Source organism: Toxotes jaculatrix, chromosome 14 (assembly GCF_017976425.1).
Source record: "Toxotes jaculatrix isolate fToxJac2 chromosome 14, fToxJac2.pri, whole genome shotgun sequence".
Lineage (NCBI taxonomy): Eukaryota > Metazoa > Chordata > Actinopteri > Toxotidae > Toxotes > Toxotes jaculatrix.
The window spans coordinates 23,663,885-23,676,538 of record NC_054407.1 but is presented as its reverse complement, the minus strand read 5'-3'; the positions used below and the strand labels follow the sequence as shown (position 1 = coordinate 23,676,538).

Below are 12,654 nucleotides of genomic sequence, written 5' to 3'. Positions count from 1 at the left end.
AGAATTGTCTAATTATTATATACTGATTCAGTGATATAATAAAAGACCACAGCCAGACCCACCAGTATTTGCCAGCACACTCTTGTCAATATAGACACGTTTCACAGCACACTCATGGGATGGCACCAGAGGAGAGCAGAGCTTTATGACTGTCAAAATCAGCAGAACAAGTTGTCATAAACTGTGCTACCACTGGGAGGCGATAGAGCTCCACTAAACTTTATTAATGGGAGGAAATGCTGTATGTTGATGTGAAGGTTGTTTACTTAGTCTAATTGTCTGTTAGATGTACACAGTTGTTAATGAATCTAAACCATGAGGTTTTATTCCGAGTCTGAGCAGGAACTGGAAAACTGGAAATGTAAAAGCTGATTCCCTGAACAAGCTGCTGTTGTTCTTCAGTAGAGATGAACCTGCAGAGTCCAGGCTGTCTGGTTCAAACCCTGAAAACTTTTATCTTGAACACAGCCTACAGATCCCTGACTGAGGGAAAGAGTGTGAACAATTATTGGTGGAGTCGCAAAAGCATGCAGCACTTTTAAATGATGAAAGATCATCACAACTGGAACTGGAAAAGGCATCTTTACTGAAGTTTCTGCATGAGCAGGAACCGTAGAGGCTAAAGGTCCTAGAGACTGGTGCAGGGTCTTTTGAGAATCCAGAGCCAATAATAATGACCCAGTCTATCATCATTTAGATTCAGAAAATGTTGGGACTGTCATATGAGTCCAGGACTGTCCTCCTGATCTGGAATCTTTTTTCATCAGCTGTGAGTTTGCTGTGTTTCCATTCCACCGCAGGCCAACGTGCAGGAGCCGCAACTCAAGCGTGATCTTACTGCAAACTTTGACCGAAGCTAAACGACTTCAGTTCTCAATGACTCTGCTTCTGTCCAGAAAGGTCTCAGACAAATGATCAGCTACAAACCTAAAGCACCTCACATCTGGAATGAATGAGTTTGTCTGTAGATTTGAAAGACAAAAAGGACAGTCCCTACACCATCCATACCACAACAATGATTCTCTCTATCCTGAACAACCGCAGCCCCAGCAAAGCAGCCAGACCAGATTCTGTCTCCCCTCTCGTCCTGAAGCACTGTGCTGACCAGCTTTGTCCAGTGTTGACATACATTTTGAGACACATCATATACCAGCCTGTTTCAGCCTGTTTCCTCCACCAACCTCCGTGTTCTTTAAAAGCCCAGGACACCTTACACAGTCAAAATTGTCTCAAAGTGCTTTACAGAGACCCAGAGTCTGACTCCAAATCAGCACTTAAGGCGACAGTGGCAAGAAAAAACTCCCTTTTAACAGAAAGAAACCTTGAGCAGAACCTGGCTCATATGGGGGACCCTCCTGCTGATGGCCGCGCTGGGTGAAAGGAGGAACAGGAGGAAGATAGGACAGCTGAGAATGGAGGAGAGGAGGAGAAGGACATGCAGCATATAAAACATGATACAAACAGGGTTGGCAGTGAACTATGTTAGAGGGCCAGCATTCAGATTACAGAACAGTTAGTGGATACTGTGTGCTCAGCAGATTACAGTTATGATAGGAAACACAGCACAGAAGCAAAGAGCTGTCATGATTGGTAATTATTTACATTACAGTCTGCATAGAATATTAATCCAACATGTATCTGTAGCAGATGGGAACATTAAAAATAGCAATGTGTTAGAAATGGATCATTGTAAACAATAAACAGCAGCAGGTGGGTGGAGCCAGGACCACAGACAGAGAACATGCAGCTCCGCAGCCAGAGACACCTGCAGAAAGGTACAGAGACAGAGAGACCAGAGAGAGACAGGCACAGGACTACAGGACAGAGAGGACACAGAGATAATGACATGGAGTAAAGGTTAAGAAATGTGAGAGTGGGTCTGAGGAGAGAAAGAGAGAAGAGGAGAAGTGTGCAGAGGATCATGGGAAGACCCCCAGCAGCCTAGGCCTATAGCAGCATAACCAAGGGATGGTTCAGCTGCCTGAGCCATCCCTACTAAGGGCTACATCCTTAACTATAACAGTGTCTATAGAGATAATTGTGACTAACTATAGGTTTAGTCATAATAACTAAAATAACTAAAACCATAACTACAGCTAATTATAAGCTTTGTCGAACAAAAAGGTTTTAAGCTTAATTTTAAAATGAGAGAGGGTGTCTGCTTCCTGAAGCCAAACTGGCAGTTGGTTCCACAGGAGAAGGGCCTGATAGCTAAAGGCTCGGCCTCCCATTCTACTTTAAGAGATTTTGGGAACCAAAACCTGCATTCTGGGAGCGAAGCAAGGGATAATATGGTATTATGAGCTCTTTGAGATATGAAGGAGCCTGGCCACTGAGGGCCTTATATGTAAGGAGAAGGATTTTAAAATCAATTCAGTTTACAGGAAGCCAATGAAGAGAAGTTAGTACAGGAGTAATATGATCTCTCCGGCTAATTCCAGTCAGTACTCTCTCAGCAGCATATTGGATCAGCAGGAGGCTTTTTAGAGAGTTAAGTGGACATCCTGATAATAGGCAATTACAGTAGTCCAGCCTAGAGGCAACAAATGCATTTAAGACATTAAGTTTATGTCTCAACATGTTGACCTTGTTCTGATCTAATGACTGAGTCTTAACATGTTTTCAGACTGTTCATGTTTCCATGAGATACGATTCATCATGCAGGTGCAGAAACACAAACTCAGTTCAGAAAAGCAACAAACAATTCAAAACTAATCAGAGATTAAACAGTTTGAGTGGATGAACATCTGTTCTTTCAAATGAATAAATGTAAATGTAATTATAGATTTCTTTCTTTACAAAGTCAGAACCCAACAGAGAAGTTTCTATGTTCATGTGGAGAAATGTGAGTTGAGGTAAACACAGATCATCATGAGCAGTGATCTCCTCCATGGCTCCAGCTCCACCTAAAGAAACTCAAACATCAACACAACAAGAAATGAGAAGATAATAAAGAGCTGACAATCATTGTTTGATTGACAGCTGATCTCTGTGCAGTGCACAAACACAACAGCAACAAACATGGAGACAAAATCACTTCAACAACTAAAATATACATTTTAACAAACTGCACCTTCAATGACTTTTATCTATTTCACTTTACACAACTCAGCTGTGTCTCCAGGCCAACCAAGCCAAAGTCCAGCATAGAGAGGCTGAGTGAATGTGGTCTGGACTCTGTGGAGGAGAGTCATGGTTTCAGAGACGCTGTAGAAGGACAGAATACCTGCACTGTGATCCAGGTACACTCCTACTCTGGAGGGCTGAGGACCTGAGAGTGGAGTTTGGATGTTGTTGAACCAAAATGAAAAACTGTATTTGAAACAATTTAATGCCCAAGATTTGTCATTGTATCCAAATCCACATTCATCTGAGTTTCCTGATCTGCTGATATTCTTGTATGCGACTGCAACAGAAACTCCTCCTCTCCACTCCACCTCCCAGTAACAACGTCCAGTCAGATTCTCTCTGCTCAGGACCTGACACCATTCAGTGAATCTGTCTGGGTGACTAGAACAAGACTGTTCTTCACTCATTAAGGTTACTTTTCTGTTTCCCTCAGATAATAACAGATGTGTGTTTGCTGTGTTTGGATCCAGTGTGATTTCCTGTGAATATTTTAAGAATTCAGCTCTGGTCTTGGGCTCTGGTTGTGACAGTAAAACATCCAGTTCAGTCACTGTCAGTGAGATGTTTGTCCATTCCTCTGTCAGAATGTCCTGTAGTTTATCTCTGAGCTCTGACACAGCTGCTGTCACATCCTCAAAGTACCTGAGAGGACGGATATTGATGCTGGATGAGTGTGTAGATTGACTGAGTGGTGACAGTGAGGGGTAGCTGTGTAGAAAGTGGGTGTGATCCTGTGTGTGTGAGAGCTTGTTCAGCTCAGCATCTTTCCTCTTCAGCTCAGTGATCTCCTGCTCCAGCTTCTCCTGAAGCTCTTTGACTCCACTCACTTCACTTTCCTGCTGGGATCTGATCTGCTGCTTCACATCAGAGCTTCTTTCCTCCATGAGACGGATCAGCTGAGTGAAGATCTTCTCACTGTCCTCCACTGCTTTATCAGCAGAGCCATTGATAGCCTCCAGCTGCTGTTGAAGCAGCTCCACATCTTTCTCTCTGTCCTGGATTCTCTGCTGGATTTGTTGTCGACTCAGCTCCAGCTCTCTCTGCCTCTCAGTCCTTTCTGCTGCAGCTGAGACTGTGTCGTGGCCTTTATGTTCATTCAAAGAGCAGAGATAACAGATACACTGCTGATCAGTGCGGCAGAACATCTTCATCACCTCATCATGACGAGAGCAGATGTTCTCCTGGAGCTTCTCAGAGGGCTCCACCAGCTTGTGTTTCTTTAACTGAGGTACATCATAGTGAGGCTGGAGGTGTTTCTCACAGTAAGAGACCAGACACACCAAACAGGATTTGACAGCTTTCAGTTTCCTCCCAGTGCACAAATCACAGGCCACATCTTCAGGTCCAGCATAGCAGTGATCAGCAGGAGCAGCTTGGAGTCCAGTCTTCTTCAGCTCCTCCACTAAATCTGCTAACATGGTGTTTTTCACCAGGTCAGGTCTTGGTATGAAGTCCTTCCTACACTGAGGACAGCTGTGGATTTTCTCTCCATCCTCTTCATCCCAGTGGTTTTTAATACAGCTCATGCAGTAGCTGTGTCCACAGGGAATAGTCACCGGATCCTTCAGTAGATCCAGACAGATGGAACAAGAGAAAGTTTCCTGATGCAGCTGAATTCCTCCCTGCGCCATTTCACCTCTCAGTGACAACGACTATCTGAGTTTCCCTTTCTTTCTTTCTTTCTTTCTTTCTTTCAAACTGGTTTGATCTCTGATCTAAACATGTGTTTCTGCAGTGAATGGGGCCTGTCAGCTCCTACACATCACCACACGTTGCTTCCACCCATCTTCAAACTGTAGATCTGAAGGGAACAAGGAAATATATGGACAGAGTGAAACTAACTGTGCTTGAGAGCAGGGAGGAGAGGGAGGGTTATCACTGTGATGTAATTCATCACAAGGTTATTTTTCTTTTAAAGCAGCAGTGTGAGTTTCACTGACTTTGTCATCATTCAATTAATCAAGTGAAGGAAACTCCAAAAATATTTTGAAATGTGTTACAAAGTCCTTTATATGGGGAAGAACAGAGTGAGGGAGAATTAAACAAACAGTACTGTACAGTATACAGTAAGAACACACAGTGGACAAACAGTAATTATCAATTTATAAAATCAAGAAAAAGCCAAAGGAAAAGAAATGTTTTGTGTAGTTGACTTTTTGAAACAGCGGAATTAGTTAGCAGGTTTTTTCTTTGAATGTTTAATCAAACTCACTGACAGATTTCACTACCGACCATAGATAATGTTTGAACAAGTCTTTGATTTTAACAGTAATCACAGAAGGGTTTGAATATTTAATACAGCTTTGCTTTTGACCTTTTTTTTAACCTCAAACTTTTTACATGATTTTTTCTTTTTGTTTCTTAATGAATTGAATCAAATTTTAGATGTCTCTGTTTTATTCATTTTTTGAACAATATACTGGCCAATTCAGCCTCTCACCATGGCAAGGAAAAACTCCCTTTTAACAGGAAGAAACCTTGAGCAGAACTTGGCTCAGATGGGGGACCCTCCTGCCGATGGCCGGGCTGGGTGAAAGGAGGAAGAGGAGGAAGATAGGACAGCTGAGAATGGAGGAGAAGGACATGCAGCATAATACAGACAATGAACAATGTTTGTGGGTCAGCATTTACATTACAGTTAGTGAACAGGATACTGTGTGCTCAGCAGATTACAGTTATGATAGGAAACAGAGCACAGAGGCAAAAAGCTAGTCATGACTGGTAATTATTTACATTACAGTCTGCAAACAATATTAATCCAATATTTATCTGTAGCAGAATGGTCCAGGAGTTCAGAACCACTTCCACAGCCTTTGTCAACCTTTTCAGTTCAGGCCACCTTTAAGGGAGAAATCACCACAGCCAGACCAACAGGTATTTGCCAGCACACTCTTGTCAAGATAAACACGTTACACACTCATGGGATGGCACCAGAGGAGAGAATAGCTTCATGTCAAAATCAGCAGGACAAGTTGTCATAAACTGTGCTACCACTGGGAGGCGATAGAGCTCCACTAAACTTTATTAATGGGAGGAAATGCTGTATGTTGATGTAAAAGTTGTTTACTTAGTCTAATTGTCTGTTAGATGTACACAGTTGTTAATGAATCTAAACCATGAGGTTTTATTCCGAGTCTGAGCAGGAACTGGAAAACTGGAAATGTAAAAGCTGATTTCCTGAACAAGCAGCTGTTGTTCTTCAGTAGAGATGAACCTGCAGAGTCCAGGCTGTCTGGCTCAAACCCTGAAAACTTTGATCTTGAACACAGCCTACAGATCCCTGACTGAGGGAAAGAGTGTGAACAATTATTGGTGGAGTTGCAAAAGCATGCAGCACCTTTAAATGATAAAAGATCGTCACACCTGGAACTGGAAAAGGCATCTTTACTGAAGTTTCTGCATGAGCAGGAACCTTAGAGGCTAAAGGTCCTAGAGACTGGTGCAGGGTCTTTTGAGAATCCAGAGCCAATAATAATGACCCAGTCTATCATCATTTAGATTCAGAAAATGTTGGGACATTCAGTCTCACATGAGTCCAGGACTGTCCTCCTGATCTGGAATCTTTTTTCATCAGCTGTGAGTTTGCGGTGTTTCCATTCCACCGCAGGCCAACGTGCAGGAGCCGCAACTCAAGCGTGATCTTACTGCAAACTTTGACTGAAGCTCAACGACTTCAGTTCTCAATGACTCTGCTTCTGTCCAGAAAGGTCTCAGACAAATGATCAGCTACAAACCTAAAGCACCTCACATCTGGAATGAATGAGTTTGTCTGTAGATTTGAAAGACAAAAAGGACAGTCCCTACACCATCCATACCACAACGATGATTCTCTCTATCCTGAACAACCGCAGCCCCAGCAAAGCAGCCAGACCAGATTCTGTCTCCCCTCTTGTCCTGAAGCACTGTGCTGACCAGCTTTGTCCAGTGTTGACATACATTTTGAGACACATCATATACCAGCCTGTTTCAAAACCTCCACCAACCTCTGTGTTCTTTAAAAGCCCAGGACACCTTCCACAGTCAAAATTGTCTCAAAGTGCTTTACAGAGACCCAGAGTCTGACCCCAAATCAGCACTTAAGGAGACAGTGGCAAGAAAAAAACTCCCTTTTAACAGAAAGAAACCTTGAGCAGAACCTGGCTCATATGGGGGACCCTCCTGCTGATGGCCGGGCTGGGTGAAAGGAGGAACAGGAGGAAGATAGGACAGCTAGGAATGGAGGAGAGGAGGAGAAGGACATGCAGCATATAAAACATGATACAAACAGGGTTGGCAGTGAACCATGTTAGAGGGCCAGCATTCAGATTACAGAACAGTTAGTGGATAATGTGTGCTCAGCAGATTACAGTTATGATAGGAAACACAGCACAGAAGCAAAGAGCTGTCATGACTGGTTACAGTAGTCCAGCCTAGAAGTAACAAATGCATGGACTAGTTTTTCAGCATCACTCTGCGACAGAATGTTCCTAATCTTACTGATATTGCACAGGTGAAAGAAGGCGGTCCGAGAGACTTGTTTTATATGTGAGTTAAAGGACAAATCCTGATCAAATATAATTCCCAGGTTCCTCACAGTCGTACTGGAGGCTAAATTAATGCCATCCAGAGTAACTATAGGATTAGATAATTGTTTCTGAGGTGTTTAGGACCAAACACAATAACCTCAGTTTTGTCTGAATTCAGAAGAAGAAAGTTACAAGTCATCCAGGCCTTTATGTCTTTAAAACATAATGGCCTGGATGACTGTGTGTGTGTGTGTATGTGTGTGTGTGTGTGGGTGGGGGGGGGGGGGTTTCTGATGGAGCATGTGAGCACCGTTATACTGCCCAACATTATTTACTTTTGAGATTTATTTATTCATGTTAAAGGGACCACATACAGCTCAAACATTAATGTCACCATTTAACTGACCGTACCAGAGTTTAGCTTCAAGCTAATTTCCATCTGTAGTCCCTCAGAAGGTCAGATACAAAATAATACTAAAATGAACACACAAGACAAGCAATGAAAAATACACACAACAGCACATCACACGTGTGTTTGTCAAATAAAAGCAAGTCATGAAGACCATAAGATAGAATTTCAGTGAGAGCTAAAACACTGAAACTTGTAACAGTGTTTTCCACCATCTTTCCATCCAAGTGGTTTTTAATACAGAAACATGAGAGTCCTGAGAGTCTCTGTCACATAGTTTAATTTTCTCTGAACAGGAAATAGCAGGATGAAGAGGGAGGTGTCATTAGTCTTTGTTTCCATGAACAGCGGCAGTGTGAGAGCAGCAGTGTCTGTTTACTACAGTTTATGTCTCCACATGTTGACCTGGGTCTGATCTAATGACTGAGTCTTCACATGTTTTCAGACAGTGCAGAAACACAACAGCAACAAACATGGAGACAAAATCACTTCAACAACTAAAATACACATTTTAACAAACTGCACCTTCAATAACTTTTATCTTTTTCACTTTACACAACTCAGCTGTGACTCCATCACATCCATAAAGCCAAAGTCCAGCATAGAGAGGCTGAGTGAATGTGGTCTGGACTCTGTGGAGGAGAGTCATGGTTTCAGAGACGCTGTAGAAGGACAGAATACCTGCACTGTGATCCAGGAAAACTCCTACTGTGGAGGACTGAGGACCTGAGACTGGAGTTTGGATGTTGTTGTAACAAAAAGAAAAACTGTTTTGGAAACAATTTAATGCCCAAGATTTGTCATTACGTCCAAAAGCAGATTCATCTGAGTTTTCTGCTCTGCTGATATTCTTGTATGCGACTGCTACATAAACTCCTCCTCCTCCTCTCCACTCCACCTCCCAGTAACAACGTCCAGTCAGACTCTCTCTGCTCAGGACCTGCCACAATGAACTGAATCTGTCTGGGTGACGAGAATAAGACTGTTGTTGATTCATTACTGTTACTTTTCTGTTTTCCTCAGATAATAACAGCCATGTGTTTGCTGTGTTTGGATCCAGTGTGATTTCCTGTGAATATTTTAAGAATCCAGCTCTGGTCTTGGGCTCAGTCACTGTCAGTGAGATGTTTGTCCAGTCCTCTGTCAGAATGTCCTGTAGTTTATCTCTGAGCTCTGACACAGCTGCTGTCACATCCTCAAAGTACCTGAGAGGACGGATATTGATGCTGGATGAGTGTGTAGATTGACTGAGTGGTGACAGTGAGGGGTAGTTGTGTAGAAAGTGGGTGTGATCCTGTGTGTGTGAGAGCTTATTCAGCTCAGCATCTTTCCTCTTCAGCTCAGTGATCTCCTGCTCCAGCTTCTCCTGAAGCTCTTTGACTCCACTCACTTCACTTTCCTGCTGGGATCTGATCTGCTGCTTCACATCAGACCTTCTTTCCTCCATGAGACGGATCAGCTGAGTGAAGATCTTCTCACTGTCCTCCACTGCTTTATCAGCAGAGCCATTGATAGCCTCCAGCTGCTGTTGAAGCAGCTCCACATCTTTCTCTCTGTCCTGGATTCTCTGCTGGATTTGTTGTCGACTCAGCTCCAGCTCTCTCTGCCTCTCAGTCCTTTCTGCTGCAGCTGAGACTGTGTCGTGGCCTTTATGTTCATTCAAAGAGCAGAGATAACAGATACACTGCTGATCAGTGCGGCAGAACATCTTCATCACCTCATCATGACGAGAGCAGATGTTCTCCTGGAGCTTCTCAGAGGGCTCCACCAGCTTGTGTTTTTTAAAGGCCAGGGATTCATAGTGAGGCTGGAGGTGTTTCTCACAGTAAGAGACCAGACACACCAAACAGGATCTGACAGCTTTCAGTTTCCTCCCAGTGCAGAAATCACAGGCCACATCTTCAGGTCCAGCATAGCAGTGATCAGCAGGAGCAGCTTGGAGTCCAGTCTTCTTCAGCTCCTCCACTAAATCTGCCAACATGGTGTTTTTCACCAGGTCAGGTCTCGGTCTGAAGACCTTCCTACACTGAGGACAGCTGTGGATTTTCCTTCTATCCTCTTCATCCCAGTGTCTTTTAATACAGCTCATGCAGTAGCTGTGTCCACAGGGAATAGTCACCGGATCCTTCAGTAGATCCAGACAGATGGGACAAGAGAAAGTTTCCTGGTACAGTTGAACTCCTCTCTTCGCCATTTCACCTCTCAGTGACAACGACTGTCTGAGTTTCACTTTCTTTCTTTCAAACTGGTTTGAGCTTTGATCTAAACAACATGTGTTTCTGCAGTGAATGGGGCCTGTCAGCTCCTACACGTCACCACATGTTGCTTACACCCATCTTCAAACTGTAGATCTGAAGGGGAGGGAACAAGGAAATATAAGGACAGAGTGAAACTATCTGTGTTTGAGAGCAAGAAGAAGGGGGAGGGTTATCACTGTGATGTAATTCATCACAAGGGTATTTTTCTTTTAAAGCAGCAGTGTGAGTTTCACTGACTGAAGGAAACTCCAAATATATAATGAAATGTGTTACAAAGTGCTTTATATGGGGAAGAACAGAGTGAGGGAGAATAAAACAGACAGTACTGTACAGTATACAGTAAGAACACACAGTGTACAAACAGTAACTTATAGTCATAAAATCAAGAAAAAACCAAAGGAAAAAAAAACCTAGAGTTTCCTAGAGTCAGTTTTCTTAATCTGCTTAACTAGTTTCATGTATTTGTATCCATCATCATTTGAAAAAAGCATGGGGTGGTGAGACTGTAACCAACCAGAAGGACCAGAATTACTGTGAACGTTTAGAAGCACAGTACTAAATGTTTTCAAATGTTTAATAACTAGGAATGTTTGTGTAGATGTGGTGGAGTGTGGGTTTTGATTTAATGCATTTATTTTAGGCAAACATGTTTTTCAGATGCATTAGAAAATGACCTACACAACAAACCTGACACTAATGGTCTCTGGGGAAACAAACCGGGCCTGTCTGTTTGCCTGACACTGATACACACGAATAGCAAATAAGAGAGACTCCTTTAGATAAATATTTAATGAAAGACAAACAAGAAGTTTAAAAAGAATTGAATGGTGTGGATCAGGCTTACAGTCAGGCAGATAAACAAACAGGTAGGCAGATAGACCATGCCATGGTCCACCTGATTCCTGCATACAGGCAGAAATTAAAGCTCTGTAAACCTGTTGTGAGGACGTCAAAGCAGTGGAGCAGTGAAGCTGTGGAGGATCTTCAGGCATGCTTGGACTGTACTGATTGGGATGTTTTCAGGACTGCTACCACCAGTCTGGATGAGTACACAGAAGCTGTGACATCATACATCAGCTTTTGTGAGGACTGCTGTATTCCAACACGCACCAGGGTGAGTTATAACAATGACAAACCCTGGTTCACAGCCAAACTCAGACAGCTGAGGTTGGAGAAGGAAAGGGCGTTCAGGAGTGGGGACAGAGGCATGTTTAAAGAGGCGAAGTACAGGTTTAGCAAGGAGGTGAGAGAAGCTAAACGACTGTACTCTGAGAAGCTTCAACACCAGCTCTCAGCCAACGACTCTGCCTCCGTCTGGAAAGGGCTCAGGCAGATCACCAACTTCAAGCCTAAAGCCCCCCACTCTGCCAACGACTCACACCTCACCAACAGACTGAATGAGTTTTACTGCCGCTTTGAAAGACAATGGGACAGTCCTGACACCATCCCCCATGTCACCACCTACCAGCTCCAACCCAACAGCCCCTCTTCCCCCACCACAACTGCATCCCTCTCCATCCCGGAGAGAGATGTAAACAGACTCTTTAGGAGGCAGAACCCCCGCAAGGCAGCCGGTCCTGACTCCATCTCTCCATCCACCCTGAAGCACTGCGCCGATCAACTGTCTCCGGTGTTCACTAACATCTTCAACTCCTCACTGAAAACATGTCACGTGCCAGTCTGCTTCAAGACCTCCACCATCATCCCCATCCCCAAGAAACCAAGGATCACAGGACTTAATGACTACAGACCCGTCGCCCTGACCTCTGTAGTCATGAAGACTTTTGAGCGCCTCGTCCTGACCCACCTCAAGGTCATCACTGACCCACTCCTGGATCCCCTGCAGTTCGCCTACAGAGCCAACAGGTCTGAATGAGTTTTACTGCCTCTTTGAAAGACAATGGGACAGTCCTGACACCATCCCCCATATCACCACCTACCAGCTCCAACCCAACAGCCCCTCCTCCCCCACCACAACTGCATCCCTCTCCATCCTGGAGAGAGATGTAAACAGACTCACTGACCCACTCCTGGATCCCCTGCAGTTCGCCTACAGAGCCAACAGGTCTGTGGACGATGCAGTAAACCTGGCCCTCCATTTCATCCTCCAGCACCTGGACTCTGCAGGAACCTACGCCAGGATCCTGTTTGTGGACTTCAGTTCCGCTTTCAACACCATCATTCCAGCTCTGCTGCAGGACAAGCTCTCCCAGCTGAACGTGCCTGACTCCACCTGCAGGTGGATCACAGACTTCTTGTCAGACAGGAGGCAGCGTGTGAAGCTGGGAAAGCACATTTCTGATTCCCGGACCATCAACACCGGTTCCCCTCAAGGCTGCGTTCTTTCTCCTTT

The 12,654-nt window shown here is 44.0% G+C and overlaps 2 protein-coding genes across 2 annotated transcripts; both read right to left on the bottom strand.

Annotated features, from left to right (window-relative positions):
* Nucleotides 1-1,559: 1,559 nt before the first annotated feature.
* LOC121193281 (tripartite motif-containing protein 16-like) lies at nucleotides 1,560-4,765 on the bottom strand. Its single transcript, XM_041055516.1, has one exon. The coding sequence runs from the start codon at nucleotides 4,758-4,760 to the stop codon at nucleotides 3,090-3,092; it is 1,671 nt and encodes a 556-aa protein (XP_040911450.1). The 5' UTR covers nucleotides 4,761-4,765; the 3' UTR covers nucleotides 1,560-3,089.
* A 3,276-nt stretch (nucleotides 4,766-8,041) lies between these two features.
* On the bottom strand, nucleotides 8,042-10,270 carry LOC121193285 (tripartite motif-containing protein 16-like). Its single transcript, XM_041055519.1, has one exon. The coding sequence runs from the start codon at nucleotides 10,235-10,237 to the stop codon at nucleotides 8,555-8,557; it is 1,683 nt and encodes a 560-aa protein (XP_040911453.1). The 5' UTR covers nucleotides 10,238-10,270; the 3' UTR covers nucleotides 8,042-8,554.
* Between the last annotated feature and the right edge of the window lie 2,384 nt (nucleotides 10,271-12,654).